The sequence below is a fragment of the Mauremys mutica genome, chromosome 24 (genome assembly GCF_020497125.1).
Source record: "Mauremys mutica isolate MM-2020 ecotype Southern chromosome 24, ASM2049712v1, whole genome shotgun sequence".
Lineage (NCBI taxonomy): Eukaryota > Metazoa > Chordata > Testudines > Geoemydidae > Mauremys > Mauremys mutica.
In genome coordinates, this window is record NC_059095.1 from 9,903,400 (window position 1) to 9,931,083 (window position 27,684).

General features: G+C 45.8%; 2 protein-coding genes across 2 annotated transcripts in view; both read right to left on the minus strand.

The window, feature by feature from the left end:
• The window catches only part of MUC16 (mucin 16, cell surface associated), a 42,840-nt gene extending 27,425 nt beyond the window's left edge, over window positions 1–15,415 (minus strand). The window contains exons 1-5 of the mRNA XM_044999062.1: window positions 14,597–15,415; window positions 13,153–13,223; window positions 11,519–11,572; window positions 9,959–10,105; window positions 3,294–3,421 (exon numbers count right to left, since the gene is read on the minus strand). Of these exons, the coding sequence (XP_044854997.1) occupies window positions 3,294–3,421; window positions 9,959–10,105; window positions 11,519–11,572; window positions 13,153–13,223; window positions 14,597–15,277 (1,081 nt within the window). The 5' untranslated portion in view covers window positions 15,278–15,415. The remainder of the gene's footprint in view (window positions 1–3,293; window positions 3,422–9,958; window positions 10,106–11,518; window positions 11,573–13,152; window positions 13,224–14,596) is intronic.
• Window positions 15,416–23,911: 8,496 nt separating this feature from the next.
• LOC123356088 (cell wall protein DAN4-like) lies at window positions 23,912–27,302 on the minus strand. Its single transcript, XM_044999063.1, has 2 exons — window positions 25,865–27,302; window positions 23,912–23,948 (listed from the first exon to the last, which is right to left on the minus strand). The coding sequence occupies exons 1-2, from the start codon at window positions 27,085–27,087 to the stop codon at window positions 23,912–23,914; spliced, it is 1,260 nt and encodes a 419-aa protein (XP_044854998.1). The 5' UTR covers window positions 27,088–27,302.
• Between the last annotated feature and the right edge of the window lie 382 nt (window positions 27,303–27,684).

A 27,684-nucleotide genomic window follows, 5' to 3' on the forward strand; every position in this document is an offset into this window, starting at 1 on the left:
ACCTGGGAAAGTGGTCTCTAGAGGAGATGTGGACGTTTCTGCTGTTGCAGAGGTGGCTGCAACTGTCATAACAGATGTTGAACTAGCAGGCAGAGTGATTGTGGCTGGCTGTGATGCAGAAGTGCTCATTAGTGCTGTGGGCTCAGCTAGGGCGGAGGTTGGATGAGCAGAAATGGATGTCTCTGCTAACATGGAGGTAGCTGCAGTTTTAGTCTCAGCTGTGGAAGTGGTCACTGAGGCTGCAGTGGTGGATTCTGCTCCTGTTGTGAGGTACATTGTGGTGGTCCCAGGTTTGTTTGGGATCACAGGAGCTGCTGCTTTGGTGGTACTCTCTAATGTTGTACTTCTGGTCGTGGTGGTGGTGGTAGTGGTGGTTTTAACCACAGGAGTTGTCTGTGTTGTCGTGACATTATTATCTTTATTTTGTTCCACTGGCTTAATGGTCTTCTGGTCGATTATTTCAGTTATTTCACGATCTGTGTAGAGAAATGTATCTCCATTATGCTATTTTACATAGGTGCGTATACCACATATTGAGTGCAAATCCACGGAACAGACATATCAATAATACAAGGTCATTGTGAATATACACAGTGTTTGTTTTAGCATGAACATTCCAACATTTTCTCCCCAGTTGTGAATATTTTCTATTTATGTTTATCACAAATTACATGTTGAACATATATAAGACAGTCAATCTATAGTTTGCTCTTTTCCATTTCATAGAATCATAGAATCATAGAATCTCAGGGTTGGAAGGGACCTCAGGAGGTCATCTAGTCCAACCCCCTGCTCATAGCAGGACCAAACCCAACTAAATCATCCCAACCAGGGCTTTGTCAAGCCTGACCTTAAAAACCTCTAAGGAAGGAGATTCCACTACCTCCCTAGGTAACCCATTCCAGTTCTTCACCACCCTACTAGTGAAAAAGTTTTTCCTAATATCCAACCTAAACCTCCCCCTCTGCAACTTGAGACCATTACTCCTTGTTCTGTCATCTTCTACCACTGAGAACAGTCTAGATCCATCCTCTTTGGAACCCCCTTTCAGGTAGTTGAAAGCAGCTATCAAATCCCCCCTCATTCTTCTCTTCTGCAGGCTAAACAATCCCAGTTCCCTCAGCCTCTCCTCATAAGTCATGTGCTCCAGCCCCCTAGTCATTTTTGTTGCCCTCCGCTGGACTCCCTCCAATTTATCCACATCCTTCTTGTAGTGTGGGGCCCAAAACTGGACACAGTACTCCAAATGAGGCCTCACCAGTGCTGAGTAGAGGGGGATGATCACATCCCTTGATCTGCTGGAAATGCCCCTACTTATACAACCCAAAATGCCATTAGCCTTCTTGGCAACAAGGGCACACTGTTGACTCATATTCAGCTTTTCATCCACCGTAACCCCTAGGTCCTTTTCTGCAGAACTGCTACCCAGCCATTCGGTCCCTAGTCTGTAGCAGTGCATGGGATTCTTCCGTCCTAAGTGCAGGACTCTGCACTTGTCCTTGTTGAACCTCATCATATTTCTTTTGGCCCAATCCTCTAATTTGTCTAGGTCCCTCTGTATCCTATCCCTACCCTCCAGCGTATCAACCACTCCTCCCAGTTTAGTGTCATCTGCAAACTTGCTAAGGGTGCAGTCCACACCATCCTCCAGATCGTTAATGAAGATATTGAACAAAACCGGCCCCAGCACCGACCCTTGGGGCACTCCACTTGATACCGGCTGCCATCTAGACATGGAACCATTGATCACTACCCGTTGAGCCCGACCATCTACCCAGTTTTCTATCCACCTTACCGTCCATTCATCCAGCCCAGACTTCTTTAACTACACTCTAGACCTTAATTTTACTGAATTGGGGATTTAATATATAATATTTCCACTTCAAGCTTTCAAGATACTCTTGTAAAAGAGAAATAACTACCAAGAAAAATTCAGAGAATTCCTGTTTCAATTCCTTTCTTCTCAGTTTGTATCCCCTTTCCTCCCACATTTATTTATGTTCGTTAATAAGTTTCAAGAAGATTATTTAACTTCAGTTAAGCAGGCAACATTTTTATAATAAGACACTCCCATATGTTCTATTTATTTTTTCTTTTATGTTCATATCTCTCGTGTTTCCTATACCCATGGAAAGTCTACATTTTGGCACTTGAAGCCCAAATAATATTCAATTACTCTAGGTAGCATGAAACGTTCATTTTTTATTCCACAAAATATCTCCATTCTAATTAGATAAACACGGATAAAATTGTTTCTTTTACTATGTGACTTCAAAAGGATGACAACCTGCTTAAAATGGGTCTGAAATCATGGAGAACCAAATTCTGCAACTACAAAGGATACACAAGAGGAAAACAATGCCCTTACTTGTCAAAGCAGCTGTGGTAGGTGAAAACGATGTTGTGGTTGTCACAGAGATGGCTGCTGTTGTCTCCCCTCTGATAGGGACGCCCAAAGCGGTTGTGGTCTCAGCTGGGGAAGTTGTAAAAAGGGCAGATGTGGTTGTCGCCTGTGTTGTAGTGGAAGTGTAAGTTGTTGAGGTCTCAGCAGGGATAGTGCTGATTGGAGCCGCAGTGCTTCTCTCTGCTGCTGTAGCAATGGGTGATGTTTTAGTAGTCCCGGCTAGAACAGTGGTGACAGGGGATGCAGTGGGTGTCCCCAGTTCTGTAGTGGTGCCCAAAGCTATTGGGATCTCAGATGGGGAATTGGTTTCCAGAGCAGACGTGGATGTTTTAAGAGCTGCTGTGGTGGGAATCAGTGTCACTGTGGTCTCAGCTGGAGAAGTCACCGTAACAGCAACTGTGGATGTCTCTGCAAAAGAGGAGGTGACAGCACTTGTGGTCACAGTGGGATAAGTGACAAGAGGGGCAGCTGTGAGTGTCTCAACTTCTTTAGAGGTGCTGGGAATTCTTGTGGTCTCAGAGGGCAAACTTGTCTCAAGACGGACTGTGGATGTCAACGGTAAAATAGAAGTGACTCCAGTTGTGGTCTCAGTGGGGGATGTGGCCATAGAGACTGGTGTGGTGATAGCCAGAGTGGTGGTTGTTTCAACTGGGGAAGTAGTAGGAAGGGTAACTGTGGTTGTCTGTTCCACTGATGTGGCAGTAGTTACTGCTGTCGTCTCTGCTGAGGAACCGGTCTCTAAAGGAGTTGTGAGTGTTTCTGCTATAGTAGATGTCCCTACAGGTGTACTCTTAGGTAACGAAGTGGTAGGAAGAGGAACCATGGTAGTCTCTTCCACTGTAGAGGAGCCAGTTATTTCTGAAGACTGAGCTTGGAAAGTAGTCTCTACAGGAGCTGTGGAGGTCTCTAGAATAGTAGAAGTAGCTACAGCCATGCTCCCAGGTAGTGCAGTGGTAGGAGGTGAAGCTGTGGTTGTCTCCTCCATGGAGCTGGAACTCGTTGTTACTGTAGTCGCAGCTGCAGAAGTGGTCTCTACAGGAGTTGTTAATGTTTCTGCTATGGTAGAAGTGGTTATAGCTGTGCTCTTATGGGCTGAAGTGGTAGGAAGGGCAACCATGGCTGTGTCTTCTACTTGAGTGGTACTAGTTATTGCAGCAGTCTCTGCTAAGGAAGTGGTCTTTAGAGTAGCTGTGGAAGTTTGTAGAATAGGAGTTGTAACTGCAGCTGTGCTTTCAGGCTGTGAAATTGTAGGAAGGGGAAGTGTGGTTGTCTCCTTGACTGTAAAGGCAGTAGTTATTGCTGCTGTCTCTGCTAAGGAAGTAGATTCTAGTGGCGCAATGGAGGTCTGTGGACTAGCAGAAGTGGCTACGGTTGTGCTCTGAGGTAATGAAATGGTGGGAAGCGCAACCGTGGTTGTCTCTTCTACTATAGTTGTACTAGTTATTGCTGTAGTCTCAGACAGGGAAGTGGACTCCCAAGGAGCTGTGGAGGTCTCTGGAATAAGAGACGAGGCTACTGTGGTGCTTTCAGGAAGAGAAGTGGTAGGAAAGGCAACGGTGGTTGTCTCTTCTAGTGTAGTGGCATTAGTTGTTGCTGCAGTCTCCGCTAGGGAAGTGGTCTCTGGAAGAGCTGTGGAAGTCTTTTGAATAACTGAAGTGGCTGATGCCATAGTCCCAGGTAGTGAAGCAGTAGGAAAGAGAACCGTGGTTGTCTCTTCTGCTGTGCTGGTACTAGATATTGCTGTAGTCTTAGCTACAGAAGTGGTCCCTACGGGAGAGATGGAGGTCTCTGGTATAGTAGAGGTGGCTATAGCTGTACTTTCATGGATTGAAGTAGTAGGGAGAGTAATTGTGGTTGTCTTGCCTACTGCAGTGGTACCAGTTACTGCTGTAGTCTCATTTGGGGAAGAGGTCTCCAGAGCACTGGTTGAGGTCTCTGAAATAGGAGAGGTGGCTGCCTCTGTGGTCCTAAGAAGTTGTGTTGTAGAAAGAGGTAGTGAGGTCATCCCCTCTATTGTAGTAGTACTAGGTATTGCTGTAGTTTCAGCTGCAGAAGTTGTCTCTAGCGGAGAGGTGGATGTTTCTCTCATGGTTCTTGTGGATACAGCTGTGGTTTCGGGTTGTGAAATTGTAGAAAGGGGAAGCCTTGTTGTCTCTTCAGTTGTAGTGGTACTAATTATTGCTGTAGTCTCAGTGGTTTGTAGAGGAGATTTGGTCTCAAAGAGTGAGCTGGTTGGGAGGACAATTGTGGTTCTCTCCTTGACTGTAGTAGTAGTTGTTGCTGCAGTCTCCGCTAGGGAAGTGGTCTCTGGAAGAGCTGTGGAGGTCTTTTGAATAACAGAAGTGGCTGATACCATAGTGCCAGGTAGTGAAGCAGTAGGAAAGAGAACCATGGTTGTCTCTTCTGCTGTGCTGGTACTAGATATTGCTGTAGTCTTAGCTACAGACGTGGTCCCTAAGGGAGAGGTGGAGGTCTCTGGTATAGTAGAGGTGGCTATAACTGTACTTTCATGGGTTGAAGTAGTAGGGAGAGTAATTGTGGTTGTCTCGCTTACTGCAGTGGTACCAGTTACTGCTGTAGTCTCATTTGGGGAAGAGGTCTCCAGAGCACCGGTTGAGCTCGCTGAAATAGTAGAGGTGGCTGCCGCTGTGGTCCTAAGAAGTGTACTGGTAGGAAGAGGAAGTGCGGTTGTCTCTTCTACAGTAGAGCTACTAGTCATTGCTGTAGTTTCAGATGGGGAAGTAGGCTCTAGAGGAGAGGTGGATGTTTCTCCTGTGGTTCTTGTGAATACAGCTGTGCTTTCGGGTTGTGAAGTTTTAGAAAGGGGAAGTGTGGTTGTCTCTTGAATTGTAGTGGTACTAGTTATTGTTGTCATTTCACCTGGAGACATGGTCTCTACAGGAGAGGTGGATGTCTCTAGTATAGTAGAGGTGTCTGCCGCTGTGGTCCTAAGAAGTGTAGTAGTAGGTAGAAGAACTGCGGTTGTCTTTTCTCCTGTAGTGCTACTAGTTATTGCTGTAGTTTCAGGGACAGAAGTTATCTCAAGGGGAGAGGTGGATGTTTCTCCTACAGTCGTGGTGGCTACAGGTGTGGTTTCAGGTTGAGAAGCTGTAGAAAGGGGAAGTGTAGTTCTCCCCTCTATTGTTGTAGCACTAATTATTGGTGTAGTCTCAGCCAGGGAAGTGGTCTCTTCCGGAGCTGTGGATGTCTCTGGATTAGTAGAGGTGGCTGCAGCTGTGCTCTCAGGTAGTGAAGTGGTAGGAAGAGCAACCATGGTCGTCCCCTCTACTGTCCTGTTACCAAGTAATGCTGTGGTCTCACCTGGGAAAGTGGTCTCTAGAGGAGATGTGGACGTTTCTGGTGTTGCAGAGGTGGCTGCAACGGTCATAACAGACGTTGAACTAGCAGGCAGAGTGATTGTGGTTGGCTGTGATGCGGAAGTGCTCATTAGTGCTGTGGACTCAGCTAGGGAGGAGGTTGGATGAGCAGAAGTGGATGTCTCTGCTAACATAGAGGTAGCTGCAGTTTTAGTCTCAGCTGTGGAAGTGGTCACTGGGGCTGCGGTGATGGTTTCTGCTCCTATTGTGAGATACGTTGCTGTGGTGCCAGGTTTGTTTGGGATCACAGGAGCTGCTGGTTTGGTGGTACTCTCTAATGTTGTACTTTTGGTGGTTGTGATGGTGGTGGGTTTAACCATGGGAGTTGTCTGTGTTGTTGTGACATTATTATCTTTATTTTGTTCCATTGGCTTAACGGTCTTCTGGTCGATTATTTCAGTTATTTCACGATCTGTGTAGAGAAATGTATCTCCATTATACTGTTTTATATAGGGGCTTACAGCACATATTAAGTGCAAATCTAAAGAATGTGCATATCAGTAATATATGGTCATTGTGAATATACACAGTGTTTGTTTTAGCTTAAGCTTTCCAACATTTTCTCTCCAGTTGTGAATTTTTCTATGTTTCTCAGAATTTACATTGTGAGAAATTCACTCTGCAGTTCCCTCTGGAATACATTTTTGCATTTTGTATTCACTGGGCCTCATTCCTGATTACACTAAAGTTCCCATACACTGCTCCAACAGTGGTTGTAACTATAGTTTGCACTCTCTTCAAACCCCCTATATTCATAGATTCCAAGGCTGGAGGAGACAATTGTGCTCATCGAGTCTGACCTCCTGAACACCACAGAACTTCCCGAGAATAACCCCTTTTCAATTAGAACAACCTTGATTTTAAAATTACCAATGATGGAGAATCCACATCAACCCTTGGTAAATTTTTCCAATGGTTGATTATTCTCACGTTTAAAAATTTACATTTTTTCCCTTCTGAATTTCTCTAGCTTCAACTTCTAGCTATTGGGTCTTGTAATACTTTTGTCTGCTAGATTAAAGAACCTATTATCAAATATTTGTTCCTAAGGCAGGTCCTTACAGATTGTTATCAAGTCACCCCTTAACCTGCTGATTCTTAAGGTAAATAAATTGAGGTCCTTGAGAGCATCAGTATAATGCATATTTTTTAATCTTTTACTCGTTCTCTGGGCTCTTCTCTGAACCCTCTCCCATTTAGCAACATCCTTCTTGAATTGTGGACACCAGAACTGGACACAATATTCCAGCAGTGGCCCTGTACAGAGGTGAAATAACCTGAGCCTGCCTCCCAGAGGAGGCCACTCAGTTGAGTTCACACAAAGCAGCTTCGATGGGAGAAGAGGAGGAGGAGAAGTTCCTCCTCCATAATCTTTAGCCCAGTCGTTAGGGTCCTCACCTGGATGTGGAAGACAAACTGTTGCACTGAGGATAAAGAAAGACATTTGGGCAGAGGATCTGGACCCTGTGTCTCCCACATCCTTGGTGAGTGCGCTAAACCAAAGGGTATAGAATCACTCTTGTGTGCTCTCTCTCTTCTCCTCCCTTCTGTCCTCTTTCATTGTATAGGATTCTAGGTGACTAAGTCAGGTTTTGTGAATCGCAGTGATTTCCTAACCACCTGTAAGAGCATCACATTGTTTAACTCCATTTGTGCATCCAAGCTTTAACTTTTTAAGTTTTAGTTTTTCAGTTCCATTAACTTTAGTGAGATTGCTCGGTTACGCACGCACGGAAGAACTTAAGTGTTTTCCTGATTGGGTCCTTAGTTCTTAATATTTTCATTTCAAGTTTGCAAGAAGTTGTTGTAAATGGGAAATAACTACCAAGAAAAATTCGTAGAATTCCCATTCCAATACCTTTTTTTAGCAATTCCTATCCCCTCCCCCGTCCATATTTATGGATGTTAACGAACAACTTTAAAGGGTTCCATTAAGCAGGCGACATTATTATAATAAAAAAACTCCCATATGTTCTATTTCTTCTTTCTTTTAGATTCATATCTCCCTTGTTTCTTATACTCTGGGAATTTCTACATTTTGCCACTTGAAGCCCAAATAAAATCCATCTGTCCTAGGTAGCATGAAACATTATTTCAGTTATTTCACGATCTGTGTAGAGAAATGTATCTCCATTATGCTATTTTACATAGGTGCTTATACCACATTTGAGTGCAAATCGATGGAATATGCATATCAATAATACACGGTCATTGTGAATATACACAGTGTTTGTTTTAGCTTGAACATTCCAACAATTTCTCCCCAGTTGTAAATTTCTATGTTTATCACAATTTACATGTAGAATGCACGAGAGATTCACTGCAGAGGTAAAATAACCTGAGCATGCCTCCCAGAGCAGGCCACTCATGTCAGTTCACCCAAAACAGCTTCAGGGGAGGAGGAGGAGAATGTCCTTCCTCATAACTTTTAGCCCAGTGGTTCAGGTCCTCACTTGGGATGTGGAAGACTGACTGTTGCACTGTCGATAAATAATAAAAAGAATCATTTGTGCAGGCGATCTGGGTCCTGAATCTCCCACATCCCAGGAGAGTGCTCTAATGAAAAAGATATAGAATCATTCTTACACATTGTCTCTCTCTCCTCCTATCCCTGCACACTCATTTTATAGGCGCCTAGGTGTCTATCTGAGGCTCCATGATACACAGTGATCTTCTAACTTCCTATAAGAGCATCACAAGAGCGAGTGCCATTTGTGCATTCAGGCTTTAAATATTTTCCTGAATTGGGGCCTTAGTACTTAATATTTCCTTTTCAAGCTTTCAAGATACTCTTGTAAATGGGAAATAACTACCAAGAAAAATTCAGAGAATTCCTGTTTCAATACCCATTTTGTCAGTTTGTATCCCCTTTCCTCCCACATTTATTTATGTTCGTTAATAAGTTTGAAAAAGATTATTTAACTTCAGTTAAGCCAGCAACATTTTTATAATAAGACACTCCCATGTGTTCTATTTATTCTTTCTTTTATGTTCATATCTCCCTTGTATCCTATACCCATGGAAAGTCTACATTTTGCCACTTCTATCCCAAATAATATTCAATTACTCTAGGAAGCATGAAAAGTTCATTTTTTTAGCCACAAAATATCTCCATTCGAATTACATAAACCCTAATAAAAATTGTTTCTTTTAATGCGTGACTTCAAAAGGTTGACAACCCGGACTCCTACTGCTTAAAATGGGTCTGAACTCATGGGGAAGCAAATTCTGCAACTACAAAGGAAACACAAGAGGAAAACAATGCCCTTACTTGTCAAAGCAGCTGTGGTAGGTGAAAGCAATGTTGTGGTTGTCACAGAGATGGCTGCAGTTGTCTCCCCTCTGATAGGGACGCCCAAAGCGGTTGTGGTCTCAGCTGGGGAAGTTGTAAAAAGGGCAGATGTGGTTGTTGCCTGTGTTGTAGTGGAAGTGGAAGTTGTTGAGGTCTCAGCAGGGGTAGTGCTGATTGAAGTCAATGTGCTTCTCTCTGCTGCTGTAGCAACGGGTGATGTTTTAGTAGTCTCGGCGAGAACAGTGGTGACAGGGGATGCTGTGGGTGTCCCCAGTTCTGTAGTGGTGCCCAAAGCTATTGGGATCTCAGATGGGGAATTGGTTTCCAGAGCAGATGTGGATGTTTTAAGAGCTGCTGTGGTGGGAGTCAGTGTCACTGTGGTCTCAGCTGGAGAAGTCACCGTAACAGCAACTGTGGATGTCTCTGCAAAAGAGGAGGTGACAGCACTTGTGGTCACAGTGGGATAAGTGACAAGACGGGCAGCTGTGGGTGTCTCAACTTCTTTAGAGGTGCTGGGAATTCTTGTGGTCTCAGAGGGCAAACTTGTCTCAAGACGGACTGTGGATGTCAACGGTAAAATAGAAGTGACTCCAGTTGTGGTCTCAGTGGGGGATGTGGCCATAGAGACTGGTGTGGTGATAGCCAGAGTGGTGGTTGTTTCAACTGGGGAAGTAGTAGGAAGGGTAACTGTGGTTGTCTGCTCCACTGAGGTGGCAGTAGTTACTGCTGTAGTCTCTGCTGAGGAACCGGTCTCTAAAGGAGTTGTGAGTGTTTCTGCTATGGTAGATGTCCCTACAGGTGTACTCTTAGGTAACGAAGTGGTAGGAAGAGGAACCGTGGTAGTCTCTTCCACTGTAGAGGAGCCAGTTATTCCTGAAGACTGACCTTGGAAAGTAGTCTCTACAGGAGCTGTGGAGGTCTCTAGAATAGTAGAAGTAGCTACAGCCATGCTCCCAGGTAGTGCAGTGGTAGGAGGTGAAGCTGTGGTTGTCTCCTCTACAAAGCTGGAACTCGTTGTTGCTGTAGTCGCAGCTGCAGAAGTGGTCTCTACAGGAGTTGTTAATGTTTCTGCTATGGTGGAAGTGGTTATAGCTGTGCTCTTATGGGCTGAAGTGGTAGGAAGGGCAACCGTGGCTGTGTCTTCTACTTTAGTGGTACTAGTTATTGCAGTAGTCTCTGCTAAGGAAGTGGTCCTTAGAGTAGCTGTGGAGGTTTGTAGAATAGGAGCTGTAACTGCAGTTGTGCTTTCAGGCTGTGAAATTGTAGGAAGGGGAAGTGTGGTTGTCTCCTTGACTGTAGAGGCAGTAGTTATTGCTGCTGTCTCTGCTAAGGAAGTAGATTCTTGTGGAGCGGTGGAGGTCTCTGGACTAGCAGAAGTGGCTATGGTTGTGCTCTGAGGTAATGAAATGGTGGGAAGTGCCACTATAGTCATACTAGTTATTGCTGTAGTCTCAGCCAGGGAAGTGGACTCCCGAGGACCTGTGGAGGTCTCTGGAATAAGAGACGAGGCTACTGTGGTGGTTTCAGGAAGCGAAGTGGTAGGAAAGGCAACGGTGGTTGTCTCTTCTAGTGTAGTGGCATTAGTTGTTGCTGCAGTCTCCGCTAGGGAAGTGGTCTCTGGAAGAGCTGTGGAGGTCTTTTGAATAACAGAAGTGGCTGATGCCATAGTCCCAGGTAGTGAAGCAGTAGGAAAGAGAACCGTGGTTGTCTCTTCTGCTGTGCTGGTGCTAGATATTGCTGTAGTCTTAGCTACAGAAGTGGTCCCTACGGGAGAGATGGAGGTCTCTGGTATAGTAGAGGTGGCTATAGCTGTACTTTCATGGACTGAAGTAGTAGGGAGAGTAATTGTGGTTGTCTCGCCTACTGCAGTGGTACCAGTTACTGCTGTAGTCTCATTTGGGGAAGAGGTCTCCAGAGCACCGGTTGAGGTCTCTGAAATAGGAGAGGTGGCTGCCTCTGTGGTCCTAAGAAGTTGTGTTGTAGAAAGAGGTAGTGAGGTCATCCCCTCTATTGTAGTAGTACTAGGTATTGCTGTAGTTTCAGCTGCAGAAGTTGTCTCTAGCGGAGAGGTGGATGTTTCTCCTATGGTTCTTGTGGATATAGCTGTGCTTTTGGGTTGTGAAATTGTAGAAAGGGGAAGTCTCGTTGTCTCTTCAGTTGTAGTGGTACTAATTATTACTGTAGTCTCAGCTGTGGATGTGGTTTGTAGAGGAGATTTGGTCTCATAGAGTGAACTGGTTGGGAGGAAAATTGTGGTTCTCTCCTTGACTGTAGTAGTAGTTGTTGCTGTAGTCTCAGTTGGAGAAGTGGTCTGTGGAGGCCATGTGGATGTCTCTGGAATAGTAGAGGTGGCTTCAGCTGTGCGCTGAGGTAGTGAAGTGGTAGGAAGAGCAACCATGGTTGTCCCCTCTACTGTCCTGTTACCAAGTAATGCTGTAGTCTCACCTGGGAAAGTGGTCTCTAGAGGAGATGTAGACGTTTCTGCTGTTGCAGAGGTGGCTGCAACGGTCATAACAGATGTTGAACTAGCAGTCAGAATGATTGTGGTTGGCTGTGATGCGGAAGTGCTAATTAGTGCTGTGGGCTCAGCTAGGGAGGAGGTTGGATGAGCAGAAGTGGATGTCTCTGCTAACATGGAGGTAGCTGCAGTTTTAGTCTCAGCTGTGGAAGTGGTCGCTGGGACTGCGGTGGTGGATTCTGCTCCTGTTGTGAGATACATTGCTGTGGTCCCAGGTTTGTTTGGGATCACGGAAGCTGCTGCTTTGGTGGTACTCTCTAATGTTGTACTTCTGGCCGTGGTGGTGGTGGTAGTGGTGGTTTTAACCACAGGAGTTGTCTGTGTTGTTGTGACATTATTATCTTTATTTTGTTCCACTGGCTTAATGGTCTTCTGGTCGATTATTTCAGTTATTTCACGATCTGTGTAGAGAAATGTATCTCCATTATGCTATTTTACATAGGTGCTTATACCACATTTGAGTGCAAATCGATGGAATATGCATATCAATAATACACGGTCATTGTGAATATACACAGTGTTTGTTTTAGCTTGAACATTCCAACAATTTCTCCCCAGTTGTAAATTTCTATGTTTATCACAATTTGCATGTAGAATGCACGAGAGATTCACTGCAGAGGTAAAATAACCTGAGCATGCCTCCCAGAGCAGGCCACTCATGTCAGTTCACCCAAAACAGCTTCGGGGGAGGAGGAGGAGAATGTCCTTCCTCATAACTTTTAGCCCAGTGGTTCAGGTCCTCACTTGGGATGTGGAAGACTGACTGTTGCACTGTCGATAAATAATAAAAGAATCATTTGTGCAGGCGATCTGGGTCCTGAATCTCCCACATCCCAGGAGAGTGCTCTAATGAAAAAGATATAGAATCATTCTTACACATTCTCTCTCTCTCCTCCTATCCCTGCACACTCATTTTATAGGCGCCTAGGTGTCTATCTGAGGCTCCGTGATACACAGTGATCTTCTAACTTCCTATAAGAGCATCACAAGAGCGAGTGCCATTTGTACATTCAGGCTTTAAATATTTTCCTGAATTGGGGCCTTAGTACTTAATATTTCCTTTTCAAGCTTTCAAGATACTCTTGTAAATGGGAAATAACTACCAAGAAAAATTCAGAGAATTCCTGTTTCAATACCCTTTTTGTCAGTTTGTATCCCCTTTCCTCCCACATTTATTTATGTTCGTTAATAAGTTTGAAAAAGATTACTTAACTTCAGTTAAGCCAGCAACATTTTTATAATAAGACACTCCCATATGTTCTATTTATTCTTTCTTTTATGTTCATATCTCCCTTGTATCCTATACCCATGGAAAGTCTACATTTTGCCACTTCTATCCCAAATAATATTCAATTACTCTAGGTAGCATGAAAAGTTCATTTTTTTAGCCACAAAATATCTCCATTCGAATTACATAAACCCTAATAAAAATTGTTTCTTTTAATGCGTGACTTCAAAAGGATGACAACCCGGACTCCTACTGCTTAAGATGGGTCTGAACTCATGGGGAAGCAAATTCTGCAACTACAAAGGAAACACAAGAGGAAAACAATGCCCTTACTTGTCAAAGCAGCTGTGGTAGGTGAAAGCAATGTTGTGGTTGTCACAGAGATGGCTGCAGTTGTCTCCCCTCTGATAGGGACGCCCAAAGCGGTTGTGGTCTCAGCTGGGGAAGTTGTAAAAAGGGCAGATGTGGTTGTTGCCTGTGTTGTAGTGGAAGTGGAAGTTGTTGAGGTCTCAGCAGGGGTAGTGCTGATTGGAGTCAATGTGCTTCTCTCCGCTGCTGTAGCAACGGGTGATGTTTTAGTAGTCTCGGCGAGAACAGTGGTGACAGGGGATGCTGTGGGTGTCCCCAGTTCTGTAGTGGTGCCCAAAGCTATTGGGATCTCAGATGGGGAATTGGTTTCCACAGCAGATGTGGATGTTTTAAGAGCTGCTGTGGTGGGAGTCAGTGTCACTGTGGTCTCAGCTGGAGAAGTCACCGTAACAGCAACTGTGGATGTCTCTGCAAAAGAGGAGGTGACAGCGCTTGTGGTCACAGTGGGATAAGTGACAAGACGGGCAGCTGTGGGTGTCTCAACTTCTTTAGAGGTGCTGGGAATTCTTGTGGTCTCAGAGGGCAAACTTGTCTCAAGACGGACTGTGGATGTCAACGGTAAAATAGAAGTGACTCCAGTTGTGGTCTCAGTGGGGGATGTGGCCACAGAGATTGGTGTGGTGATAGCCAGAGTGGTGGTTGTCTCAACTGGGGAAGTAGTAGGAAGGGTAACTGTGGTTGTCTGCTCCACTGAGGTGGCAGTAGTTACTGCTGTAGTCTCTGCTGAGGAACCGGTCTCTAAAGGAGTTGTGAGTGTTTCTGCTATGGTAGATGTCCCTACAGGTGTACTCTTAGGTAACGAAGTGGTAGGAAGAGGAACCGTGGTAGTCTCTTCCACTGTAGAGGAGCCAGTTATTCCTGAAGACTGAGCTTGGAAAGTAGTCTCTACAGGAGCTGTGGAGGTCTCTAGAATAGTAGAAGTAGCTACAGCCATGCTCCCAGGTAGTGCAGTGGTAGGAGATGAAGCTGTGGTTGTCTCCTCCATGGAGCTGGAACTCGTTGTTACTGTAGTCGCAGCTGCAGAAGTGGTCTCTACAGGAGTTGTTAATGTTTCTGCTATGGTAGAAGTGGTTATAGCTGTGCTCTTATGGGCTGAAGTGGTAGGAAGGGCAACCGTGGCTGTGTCTTCTACTTTAGTGGTACTAGTTATTGCAGCAGTCTCTGCTAAGGAAGTGGTCTTTAGAGTAGCTGTGGAAGTTTGTAGAATAGGAGTTGTAACTGCAGCTGTGCTTTCAGGCTGTGAAATTGTAGGAAGGGGAAGTGTGGTTGTCTCCTTGACTGTAGAGGCAGTAGTTATTGCTGCTGTCTCTGCTAAGGAAGTAGATTCTAGTGGCGCAATGGAGGTCTGTGGACTAGCAGAAGTGGCTACGGTTGTGCTCTGAGGTAATGAAACGGTGGGAAGCGCTACCGTGGTTGTCTCTTCTACTATAGTTGTACTAGTTATTGCTGTAGTCTCAGACAGGGAAGTGGACTCCCAAGGAGCTGTGGAGGTCTCTGGAATAAGAGACGAGGCTACTGTGGTGCTTTCAGGAAGAGAAGTGGTAGGAAAGGCAACGGTGGTTGTCTCTTCTAGTGTAGTGGCATTAGTTGTTGCTGCAGTCTCCGCTAGGGAAGTGGTCTCTGGAAGAGCTGTGGAAGTCTTTTGAATAACTGAAGTGGCTGATGCCATAGTCCCAGGTAGTGAAGCAGTAGGAAAGAGAACCGTGGTTGTCTCTTCTGCTGTGCTGGTACTAGATATTGCTGTAGTCTTAGCTACAGACGTGGTCCCTATGGGAGAGATGGAGGTCTCTGGTATAGTAGAGGTGGCTATAGCTGTACTTCCATGGGGTGAAGTAGTAGGGAGAGTAATTGTGGTTGTCTCGCCTACTACAGTGGTACCAGTTACTGCTGTAGTCTCATTTGGGGAAGAGGTCTCCAGAGCACCGGTTGAGGTCTCTGAAATAGGAGAGGTGGCTGCCTCTGTGGTCCTAAGAAGTTGTGTTGTAGAAAGAGGTAGTGAGGTCATCCCCTCTATTGTAGTAGTACTAGGTATTGCTGTAGTTTCAGCTGCAGAAGTTGTCTCTAGCGGAGAGGTGGATGTTTCTCCCATGGTTCTTGTGGATACAGCTGTGGTTTCGGGTTGTGAAATTGTAGAAAGGGGAAGTCTTGTTGTCTCTTCAGTTTTAGTGGTACTAATTATTGCTGTAGTCTCAGTGGTTTGTAGAGGAGATTTGGTCTCAAAGAGTGAGCTGGTTGGGAGGACAATTGTGGTTCTCTCCTTGACTGTAGTAGTAGTTGTTGCTGCAGTCTCAGCTAGCGACATGGTCTCTGGAAGAGCTGTGGAGGTCTGTAGAATAACAGAAGTGGCTGATACCATAGTGCCAGGTAGTGAAGCAGTAGGAAAGAGAACCATGGTTGTCTCTTCTGCTGTGCTGGTACTAGATATTGCTGTAGTCTTAGCTACAGACGTGGTCCCTACGGGAGAGGTGGAGGTCTCTGGTATAGTAGAGGTGGCTATAGCTGTACTTTCATGGGCTGAAGTAGTAGGGAGAGTAATTGTGGTTGTCTCGCCTACTGCAGTGGTACCAGTTACTGCTGTAGTCTCATTTGGGGAAGAGGTCTCCAGAGCACCGGTTGAGCTCGCTGAAATAGTAGAGGTGGCTGCCGCTGTGGTCCTAAGAAGTGTACTGGTAGGAAGAGGAAGTGCGGTTGTCTCTTCTACAGTAGAGCTACTAGTCATTGCTGTAGTTTCAGATGGGGAAGTAGGCTCTAGAGGAGAGGAGGATGTTTCTCCTGTGGTTCTTGTGAATACAGCTGTGCTTTCGGGTTGTGAAGTTTTAGAAAGGGGAAGTGTGGTTGTCTCTTGAATTGTAGTGGTACTAGTTATTGTTGTCATTTCACCTGGAGACATGGTCTCTACAGGAGAGGTGGCTGTCTCTACTATAGTAGAGGTGTCTGCCGCTGTGGTCCTAAGAAGTGTAGTAGTAGGTGGAAGAACTGCGGTTGTCTTTTCTCCTGTAGTGCTACTAGTTATTGCTGTAGTTTCAGGGACAGAAGTCATCTCAAGGGGAGAGGTGGATGTTTCTCCTACAGTCGTGGTGGCTACAGGTGTGGTTTCAGGTTGAGAAGCTGTAGAAAGGGGAAGTGTAGTTCTCCCCTCTATTGTTGGAGCACTAATTATTGGTGTAGTCTCAGCCAGGGAAGTGGTCTCTTCCGGAGCTGTGGATGTCTCTGGATTAGTAGAGGTGGCTGCAGCTGTGCTCTCAGGTAGTGAAGTGGTAGGAAGAGCAACAATTGTCGTCCCCTCTACTACTGTCCTGTTACCAAGTGATGCTGTGGTCTCACCTGGGAAAGTGGTCTCTAGAGGAGATGTGGACGTTTCTGCTGTTGCAGAGGTGGCTGCAATGGTCATAACAGACATTGAACTAGCAGGCAGAGTGATTGTGGTTGGCTGTGATGTGGAAGTGCTCATTAGTGCTGTGGGCTCAGCTAGGGAGGAGGTTGGATGAGCAGAAGTGGATGTCTCTGCTAACGTAGAGGTAGCTGCAGTTTTAGTCTCAGCTGTGGAAGTGGTCACTGGGGCTGCGGTGATGGTTTCTGCTCCTATTGTGAGATACATTGCTGTGGTCCCAGGTTTGTTTGGGATCACAGGAGCTGCTGCTTTGGTGGTACTCTCTAATGTTGTACTTTTGGTGGTTGTGATGGTGGTGGTTTTAACCCTAGGAGTTGTCTGTGTTGTTGTGACATTATTATCTTTATTTTGTTCCATTGGCTTAACGGTCTTCTGGTCGATTATTTCAGTTATTTCACGATCTGTGTAGAGAAATGTATCTCCATTATACTGTTTTATATAGGGGCTTACAGCACATATTAAGTGCAAATCTAAGGAATGTGCATATCAGTAATATATGGTCATTGTGAATATACACAGTGTTTGTTTTAGCTTAAGCATTCCAACATTTTCTCTCCAGTTGTGAATTTTTCTACGTTTCTCACAATTTACATGTAGAATGAATGAGAAATTCACTCTGCAGTTCCCTCTGGAATACATTTTTGCATTTTGTATTCACTGGGCCTCATTCCTGATTACACTAAAGTTCCCATACACTGCTCCAACAGTGGTTGTAACTATAGTTTGCACTCTCTTCAAACCCCCTATATTCATAGATTCCAAGGCTGGAGGAGACAACTGTGCTCATCGAGTCTGACCTCCTGAACACCACAGAACTTCCCGAGAATAACCCCTTTTGAATTAGAGCAGGTCTTAAACAACCTTGATTTTAAAATTACCAATGATGGAGAATCCACATCAACCCTTGGTAAATTTTTCCAATGGTTGATTATTCTCACGTTTAAAAATTTACATTTTTTCCCTTCTGAATTTCTCTAGCTTCAACTTCCAGCTATTGGGTCTTGTAATAGTTTTGTCTGCTAGATTGAAGAACCTATTATCAAATATTTGTTCCTAAGGCAGGTCCTTACAGATTGTTATCAAGTCACCCCTTAACCTGCTGATTGTTAAGGTAAATAGATTGAGGTCCTTGAGAGCATCACTATAATGCATATTTTTTAATCTTTTACTCGTTCTCTGGGCTCTTCTCTGAACCCTCTCCCATTTAGCAACATCCTTCTTGAATTGTGGACACCAGAACTGGACACAATATTCCAGCAGTGGCCCTGTACAGAGGTAAAATAACCTGAGCATGCCTCCCAGAGGAGGCCACTCAGTTGAGTTCACACAAAGCAGCTTCGATGGGAGAAGAGGAGGAGGAGAAGTTCCTCCTCCATAATCTTTAGCTCAGTCGTTAGGGTCCTCACCTGGATGTGGAAGACAAACTGTTGCACTGAGGATAAAGAAAGTCATTTGGGCAGAGGATCTGGACCCTGATCATTTTCCTGATTGGGGCCTTAGTTCGTAATATTTTCATTTCAAGTTTGCAAGAAGTTGTTGTAAATGGGAAATAACTACCAAGAAAAATTCATAGAATTCCCATTCCAATACCTTTTTTTAGCCACTCCTATCCCCTCCCCCGTCCATATTTATGGATGTTAACGAACAACTTTAAAGGGTTCCATTAAGCAGGCGACATTATTATAATAAAAAACTCCCATATGTTCTATTTCTTTCTTCTTTTAGATTCATATCTCCCTTGTTTCTTATACTCTGGGAATTTGTACATTTTGCCCCTTGAAGCCCAAATAAAATCCATCTGTCCTAGGTAGCATGAAACATTCATTTTTGCTATCCTCAACATACCTCAATTCTAAATGGATAAACTTTCAAAAATGTTTAGTTTGAGTCTTCAAAAGGATGACCACCCAGGAACCTGCTGGTTAAAATGGGTCTGGTCTTATGGTGGAGAAAATTCTGCAACTACAAGGACTACCCAAGAGGAAAACAATGCCCTTACTTGTCAATGCAGCTGTGGTAGGTGAAAGCGATGTTGTGGTTGTCACAGAGATGGCTGCCGTTGTCTCCCCTCTGATAGGGACGCCCAAAGCGGTTGTGGTCTCAGCTGGGGAAGTTGTAAAAAGGGCAGATGTGGTTGTTGCCTGTGTTGTAGTGGAAGTGAAAGTTGTTGAGGTCTCAGCAGGGGTAGTGGTGATCAGAGCCGCTGTGCTTCTCTCTGATGCTGTAGCAATGGATGATGTTTTAGTAGTCTTGGCGAGAACAGTGGTGACAGGGGATGCTGTGGGTGTCCCCAGTTCTGTAGTGGTGCCCAAAGCTATTGGGATCTCAGATGGGGAATTGGTTTCCAGAGCAGATGTGGATGCTTTAGGAGCTGCTGTGGTGGGAATCAGTGTCAATGTGGTCTTAGCCGGAGAAGTCACCGTAACAGCAACTGTAGATGTCTCTGCTAAAGAGGAGGTGACAGCGCTTGTGGTCACAGTGGGATAAGTGACAAGACGGGCAGTTGTGGGTGTCTCAACTTCTGTAGAGGTGCTGGGAATTCTTGTGGTCTCAAAGGGCAAACTTGTTTCAAGATGTACCGTGGATGTCAAGGGTAAAGTAGAAGTGACTCCAGTTGTGGTCTCAGTGGGGGATGTTTCCACAGGGACTGGTGTGGTGATAGCCAGAGTGGTGGTTGTTTCAACTGGGGAAGTAGTAGGAAGGGCAACTGTGGTTGTCTCCTCCACTGTAGTGGCAGTAGTTACTGCTGTAGTCTCTGCTGAGGAACCGGTCTCTAAAGGAGTTGTGAGTGTTTCTGCTATGGCAGAGGTCACTACAGGAGTACTTTTAGGTAATGAAGTGGTAAGAAGAGCAGTGGTACTAATTATTCCTGTAGTCTCAGTAGGAGAAGTGGTCTCTAGAGGTGCTGTGGAGGTCTCTGGAATAATAGCGGTAGCTACAGCTGTGCTCTCAGATAGTGAAGTGGTAGCAAGGGCAACTGTGGTTCTATCCTCCAATGTAATTGTGCTGGGTATTTTTGTAGTCTGAGCTGGGAAAGTGGTCTCTAGCAGAGGAGTGGAGGTCTGTGGTACAGAAGACGTGGCAGTGGCTGCTGCACTCTGAGTTTTTGTAGTAGTAGAAAGACTAATTGTGGTTGTCTCGCCTACTGCCGTGGTACCAGTTACTGTTGTAGTCTCATGTCGGGAAGTGGTCTCCAGAGTGCTAGCGGAGGTCTCTCTAATAGTAGTGTAAGTTGTTATGGTCTCAGCAGGGGTAGTGCCAATTGGAGCCGCTGTGCTTCTCTCTGATGCTGTAGCAATGGATGATGTTTTAGTAGTCTCGGCGAGAACAGTGGTGACAGGGGATGCTGTGGGTGTCCCCAGTTCTGTAGTGGTGCCCAAAGCTATTGGGATCTCAGATGGGGAATTGGTCTCCAGAGCAGATGTGGATGTTTTAGGAGCTGCTGTGCTGGGAGTCAGCATCACTGGGGTCTCAGCTGGAGAAGTCACCGTAACAGCAACCGTGGATGTCTCTGCTAAAGAGGAGGTGACAGCACTTGTGGTCACAGTGGGATAAGTGACAACACGGGCAGCTGTGGGTGTCTCCACTTCTGTAGAGGTGCTGGGAATTCTTGTGGTCTCAGAGGGCAAACTTGTCTCAAGACGGACTGTGGATGTAAATGGTAAAATAGAAGTGACTCCAGTTGTGGTCTCAGTGAGGGAAGTGGCCACAGAAGCTGGTGAGGTGATAGCCAGTGAAGTGGTAACTCCAACTGGGGAAGTATTTGGAAGGGCAACTGTGGTTTTCTCCTCAGCTATAGTGGTTCTAGGTAATTCTGTAGTCTCAGTTAGGAGAGTGGTCTCTAGAGGAGCAATAGATGTCTGTGGAAAAGAAGAGGCAGCTGCTGCTGTGCTCTCAGGTAGTGTAGTAGTAGGAAAAATAATTATGGTTGTTTCTTCTAATGTTGTGCTACTAGTCATTGCTGTAGTTTGAGCTGCAGAAGTCATCTCTAGAGGAGAGGTGGAGGTAATTCCCATGGTAGAGGTGGCTGCAGGAGTGGTTTCAGATTGTGAAGTGCTAAGGAGGGGAAGGGTGGTTGTCCCTTCTATTGTAGAAGTAATAATTATTGGTGTACTCTCAGCTGGGGAAGTGGTCTTTAGCGTGACTGTGTTGGTTTCTGGCGCAGTTGACGTGGCTATAGCTCTGCTCCCTGGTAGTGCAGTCACAGGAATAGGTACAACGGTTGTCACCTCTATTGTAGAAGTACTGGTTATTGCTGTAATTTCATCTGCAGAAGTTGTCTGGAAAGGTGAGGTGGATATTTCTGCTGTGATAGAGCTGGCTATAGCTGTGCTTTCGGCTTGTGAAGTTGCAGGGAGGGAAAGTGTGGTTGTCACTTCAGCTCCAGTGGTACTAGTTATTGTTGTCCTCTCTGTTGGGGTTGTGGTTTCTACAGGAGTTGTGGAGGTCTCTGGAAAAGTTGTGGTGGATGTAGCTGTGCTCCCAGGTTCTGAAGTTGTAAGAAGGGGAAGCGTGGTTGTTTCTTCACTTCTAGTGCTACTAGTCATTGCTGTAGTTTGAGCTGCAGAAGTCGTCTCTAGAGAAGAGGTGGAGGTTATTCCCATGGTAGAGGTGGCTGCAGCAGTGGTTTCAGATTGTGAAGTGCTAAGAAGGGGAATGGTGCTTGTCGCTTCTACTGTAGAAGTACTAATTATTGGTGTAGTCTCAGCTGAGGAAGTGGTCTTTTGCGTAACCGTCGTGGTTTCTGGCGCAGTTGAGGTGGCTATAGCTGTGCTCGCAGGCTGTGTAGTCGTGGGATTAAGAAGAGTGGTTGTCACCTCTATTGTAGAAGTACTAGTTATTACTGTAGTTTCAGCTGCAGAAGTTGTCTGGAAAGTTGAGTTGGATGTTTCTGCTGTGGTAGAGCTGGCTATAGCTGTGCTTTCGGCTTGTGAAGTTGCAGGGAGGGAAAATGTGGTTGTCACTTCAGCTCCAGTGGTACTAGTTATTGTTGTCCTCTCTGTTGGGGTTGTGGTTTCTACAGGAGTTGTGGAGGTCTCTGTGAAAGGTGAGGTGGCTGGAGCTGTGCTCCCAGGTTCTGAAGTTGTAAGAATGGGAAGCGTGGTTGTCTCTTCACTTCTAGTGCTACTAGTCATTGCGGTAGTTTCAGCTGCAGAAGTCGTCTCTAGAGGAGAGGTGGAGGTTATTCCCATGGTAGAGGTGGCTGCAGCACTGGTTTCAGATTGTGAAGTGCTAAGAAGGGGAATGGTGCTTGTCCCTTCTATTGTAGAAGTACTAATTATTGGTGTACTCTCAGCTGGGGAAGTGGTCTCTTGCGGAACTTTGGTTGTTTCTGGAGCAGTTGAGGTTGCTGCAGTTGTGCTTTCAGGTTGTGAAGTTGCAAGAAGGGAAAGTGTGGTTGTCACTTCAGCTCCAGTGGTACGAGTTATTGTTGTCCTCTCTGTTGGGGTTCTGGTTTCTACAGGAGTTGTGGAGGTCTCTGGAAAAGTTGAGGTGGCTGTAGCTGTGCTCTCAGGTTCTGAAGTTGTAAGAAGGGGAAGCGTGGTTGTCTCTTCACTTCTACTGCTACTAGTCATTGCTGTAGTTTGAGCTGCAGAAGTCGTCTCTAGAGGAGAGGTGGAGGTTATTCCCATGGTAGATGTGGCTGCAGCAGTGGTTTCAGATTGTGAAGTGCTACGAAGGGGAAGGGTGCTTGTCCCTTCTACTGTAGAAGTACTAATTATTGGTGTACTCTCAGCTGGGGAAGTGGTCTCTTGCGGAACTTTGGTTGTTTCTGGAGCAGTTGAGGTTGCTGCAGTTGTGCTTTCAGGTTGTGAAGTTGCAAGAAGGGAAAGTGTGGTTGTCACTTCAGCTCCAGTGGTCCGAGTTATTGTTGTCCTCTCTGTTGCGGTTGGGGTTTCTACAGGAGTTGTGGAGGTCTCTGGAAAAGTTGAGGTGGCTATTGCTGTGCTCCCAGGTTCTGAAGTTGTAAGACGGGGAAGCGTGGTTGTCTCTTCACTTCTACTGCTACTAGTCATTGCTGTAGTTTGAGCTGCAGAAGTCGTCTCTAGAGGAGAGGTGGAGGTTATTCCTATCATAGAGGTGCCTGCAGGAGTGCTTTCAGATTGTGAAGTGCTAAGAAGAGGAAGGGTGCTTGTCCCTTCTATTGTAGAAGTACTAATTATTGGTGTACTCTCAGCTGGGGAAGTGGTCTCTTGCGGAACTTTGGTTGTTTCTGGAGCAGTTGAGGTTGCTGCAGTTGTGCTTTCAGGTTGTGAAGTTGCAAGAAGGGAAAGTGTGGTTGTCACTTCAGCTCCAGTGGTCCGAGTTATTGTTGTCCTCTCTGTTGCGGTTGGGGTTTCTACAGGAGTTGTGGAGGTCTCTGGAAAAGTTGTTTTGGATGTAGCTGTGCTCCCAGGTTCTGAAGTTGTAAGACGGGGAAGCGTGGTTGTCTCTTCACTTCTACTGCTACTAGTCATTGCTGTAGTTTGAGCTGCAGAAGTAGTCTCTAGAGGAGAGGTGGAGGTTATTCCTATGGTAGAGGTGCCTGTAGCACTAGTTTCAGGTTGTGAAGTGCTAGGAAGGAGAAGGGTGGTTGTCCCTTCTACTGTAGAACTACTAATTATTGGTGTAGTCTCAGCTGGGGAAGTAGTCTTTAGCGTAACTGACGTGGTTTCTGGCGCAGTTGAGGTGGCTGTAGCTATGCTCGCAGGCTGTTTAGTCGTGGGATTAAGAAGAGTGGTTGTCACCTCTATTGTAGAAGTACTAGTAATTACTGTAGTTTCTGCTGGAGAAGTTGTCTGGAAAATTGAGGTGGATGTTTCTGCTGCGGTAGAGCTGCCTATAGGTGTGCTTTCGGCTTGTGAAGTTGCAGGGAGGGAAAATGTGGTTGTCACTTCAGCTCCAGTGGTACTAGTTATTGTTGTCCTCTCTGTTGGGGTTGTGCTTTCTAGAGGAGTTGTGGAGGTCTCTGTGAAAGTTGAGGTGGCTGTAGCTGTGCTCTCAGGTTCTGAAGTTGTAAGAAGGGGAAGCGTGGTTGTTTCTTCACTTCTAGTGCTACTAGTCATTGCTGTAGTTTCAGCTGCAGAAGTCGTCTCTAGAGGAGAGGTGGAGGCTATTCTGATGGTAGAGGTGGCTGCAGCAGTGGTTTCAGGTTGTGAAGAGCTAAGAAGGGGAAGGGTGGTTGTCCCTTCTATTGTAGAAGTACTAATTATTGGTGTAGTCCCAGCTGGGGAAGTGGTCTTCAGTGTAAATGTGGTGGTTTCTGGAGCAGTTGATGTGGCTGTAGCTATGCTCGCAGCCAATGTAGTCATGGGATTAGGAACAGTGGTTTTCACCTCTGTTGTAGAAGTACTAGTCATTGCTGTAGTTTGAGCTGCGGAAGTCGTCTCTAGAGGAGAGGTGGAGGTTATTCCCATGGTAGATGTGGCTGCAGCAGTGGTTTCAGATTGTGAAGTGCTAAGAAGGGGAAGGGTGCTTGTCCCTTCTACTGTAGAAGTACTAATTATTGGTGTACTCTCAGCTGGGGAAGTGGTCTCTTGCGGAACTTTGGTTGTTTCTGGAGCAGTTGAGGTTGCTGCAGTTGTGCTTTCAGGTTGTGAAGTTGCAAGAAGGGAAAGTGTGGTTGTCACTTCAGCTCCAGTGGTCCGAGTTATTGTTGTCCTTTCTGTTGCGGTTGGGGTTTCTACAGGAGTTGTGGAGGTCTCTGGAAAAGTTGTTTTGGATGTAGCTGTGCTCCCAGGTTCTGAAGTTGTAAGAAGGGGAAGCGTGGTTGTCTCTTCACTTCTAGTGCTACTAGTCATTGCTGTAGTTTGAGCTGCAGAAGTCATCTCTAGAGGAGAGGTGGAGGTTACTCCCATGGTAGAGGTGTCTGCAGCTGTGGTTTCAGATTGTGAAGTGCTAAGAAGGGGAATGGTGGTTGTCCCTTCTATTGTAGAAGTACTAATTATTGGTGCAGTCCCAGCTGGGGATGTGGTCTTCAGTGTAACTGTGGTGGTTTCTGGAGCAGTTAATGTGGCTGTAGCTATGCTTGCAGCCAATGTAGTCGTGGGATTAGGAACAGTGGTTGTCACCTCTGTTGTAGAACTACTAGTCATTGCTGTAGTTTGAGCTGCAGAAGTCGTCTCTAGAGGAGAGGTGGAGGTTATTCCTAGGGTAGAGGTGGCTGCAGGAGTGGTTTCAGGTTGTGAAGTGCTAGGAAGGGGAAGGGTGCTTGTCCCTTCTATTCTAGAAGTACTAATTATTGGTGTACTCTCAGCTGGTGAAGTTGTCTCTTGTAGAACTGTGATTGTTTCTGGAGCAGTTGAGGTTGCTGCAGTTGTGCTTTCCGCTTGTGAAGTTGTAGGGAGGAAAAGTGTGGTTGTCACTTCAGCTCCAGTGGTACTAGTTCTTGTTGTTCTCTCTGTTGGGGTTGTGGTTTCTACAGGAATTGTGGAGGTCTCTGGAAACCTTGAGGTGGCTGTTGCTGTGCTCCCAGGTTCTGAAGTTTTAAGGAGGGGAAGCGTGGTTGTCTCCTCACTTCTAGTGCTGCTAGTCATTGCTGTAGTTTGAGCTGCAGAAGTCGTCTCTAGAGGAGAGGTGGAGGTTATTCCTGTGGTAGAGGTGGCTGCAGCACTGGTTTCAGGTTGTGAAGTGCTAAGAAGGGGAATGGTGCTTGTCGCTTCTACTGTAGAAGTACTAATTATTGGTGTAGTCTCAGCTGGGGAAGTGGTCTTTTGCGTAACCGTTGTGGTTTCTGGTGCAGTTGAGGTGGCTACAGCTGTGCTCGCAGGCAGTGTAGTCGTGGGATTAAGAAGAGTGGTTGTCTCCTCGATTGTAGATGTACTAGTTATTGCTGTAGTTTCAGCTGCAGAAGTTGTCTGGAAAGGTGAGGTGGAAGTTTCTTCTGTGGTAGAGCTGGCTATAGCTGTGCTTTCGGCTTGTGAAGTTGCAGGGAGGGAAAGTGTGGTTGTCACTTCACCTCCAGCGGTACTAGTTATTGTTGTCCTCTCTGGTGGGGTTGTGGTTTCTAGAGGAGTTGTGGAGGTCTCTGTGAAAATTGAGGTGGCTGTAGCTGTGCTCCCAGGTTCTGAAGTTGTAAGAATGGGAAGCGTGGTTGTCTCTTCATTTCTAGTGCTTCTAGTTATTGCTGTAGTTTCAGCTGCAGAAGTCGTCTCTAGAGGAGAGGTGGAGGTTATTCCGATGGTAGATGTGGCTGCAGCAGTGGTTTCAGATTGCGAAGTGCTATGAAGGGGAAGGGTGCTTGTCCCTTCTACTGTAGAAGTACTAATTATTGGTGTACTCTCAGCTGGGGATGTGGTCTCTTGCGTAACTTTGGTTGTTTCTGGAGCAGTTGAGCTTGCTGCAGTTGTGCTTTCAGGTTGTGAAGTTGCAAGAAGAGAAAGTGTGGTTGTCACTTCAGCTCCAGTGGTACGAGTTATTGTTGTCCTCTCTGTTGCGGTTGGGGTTTCTACAGGAGTTGTGGAGGTCTCTGGAAACCTTGAGGTGGCTGTAGCTGTGCTCCCAGGTTCGGAAGTTGTAAGAAGGGGAAGCGTGGTTGTCTCTTCACTTCTAGTGCTACTAGTCATTGCTGTAGTTTGAGCTGCAGAAGTCGTCTCTGGAGGAGAGGTGGAGGTTATTCCTATGGTAGAGGTGCCTGCAGCACTGGTTTCAGGTTGTGAAGTGCTAGGAAGGGGAAGGGTGGTTGTGCCTTCTACTGTAGAACTACTATTTATTGGTGTAGTCTCAGCTGGGGAAGTGGTCTTTAGCATAACTGACGTGGTTTCTGGCGCAGTTGAGGTGGCATTAGCTGTGCTCACAGGCAGTTTAGTCGTGGGATTAAGAAGAGTGGTTGTCTCCTCGATTGTAGAAGTACTAGTTATTACTGTAGTTTCAGCTGCAGAAGTTTTCTGGAAAGTTGAGGTGGATGTTTCTGCTGTGATAGAGCTGGCTATAGCTGTGCTTTCCGCTTGTGAAGTTGTAGGGAGGGAAAATGTGGTTGTCACTTCAGCTCCAGTGGTACTAGTTATTGTTGTCCTCTCTGTTGGGGTTGTGGTTTCTAGAGGAGTTGTGGAGGTCTCTTGAAAAGTTGTTTTGGATGTAGCTGTGCTCCCAGGTTCTGAAGTTGTAAGAAGGGGAAGCGTGGTTGTCTCTTCACTTCTAGTGCTACTAGTCATTGCTGTAGTTTGAGCTGCAGAAGTCGTCTCTAGAGGAGAGGTGGGGGTTACTCCCATGGTAGAGGTGTGTGCAGCTGTGCTTTCAGGTTGTGTCCTTGCAGAAAGGGGAAGTTTCGTTGTCCCTTCAGTTGTAGTGGTACTAGTTATTGCTGTCGCCTCAGCTGGAGATATGGTTTCTACAGGAGATGTGAATGTCTCTAGTATAGTAGAAGTGGCTGCAGCTGTGCTCTGAGATAGTGAAGTGGTAGGAAGAGCAACAATGGTCATCCCCTCTACTGTCCTGTTACCAAGTAATGCTGTAGTCTCACCTGGGAAAGTGGTCTCTAGAGGAGATGTGGATGTTTCTGCTGTTGCGGTGGTGCCTGCAACGGTCATAACAGATGTTGCACTTGCAGGCAGAATGATCGTGGTTGGCTGTGATGTGGAAATGCTAATTAATGCTGTGGGCTCAGCCAGGGAGGAGGTTGGACGAGCAGAAGTGGATGTCTCTGCTAACGTAGAGGTAGCTGCAGTTTTCGTCTCAGCTGTGGAAGTGCTCACTGGGGCTGCGGCGGTGGATTCTGCTCCCGTTGTGAGATACGTTGCGATGGTCCCAGGTTTGTTTGGGATCCCAGGAGCTGCTGCTTTGGTGGTACTCTCTAATGTTGTACTTTGGGTCGTGGTGGTTTTAACCACAGGAGTTGTCTGTGTTGTTGTGACATTATTATCTTTAATTTGTTCCAATGGCTTAACAGTGTTCTGGTAGATTACGTCAGTTATTTCATGATCTGTGTAGAGAAATGTATCTCAAGTATACTAGTATATATATATATGTTCTTACACCACATATTGAGTGCGTATCTAAGGAATATATATACTGATAATATATCATCAGTGTTAACGTACACAGAGTTTTCTTTACCTTTGAAGATAGCAGCATTTTCTCTCCAGTTCTGAATTTTTTCTATCTATATTTCTCACAACTTACATGTT

What these genes read in the sequence shown, in the direction of transcription:
- LOC123356088 (XM_044999063.1), bottom strand. Translation starts at nt 27,087, where the DNA reads ATGACCGTTGCAGGCACCACCGCAACAGCAGAAACATCCACATCTCCT. An exon ending in CCAGAAACAACCAAAGTTAC is followed by an intron (nt 23,949 to 25,864) that starts GCAAGAGACCAC and finishes CCTCTCCTCTAG; the next exon opens with AGACGACTTCCGCAGCTCAA.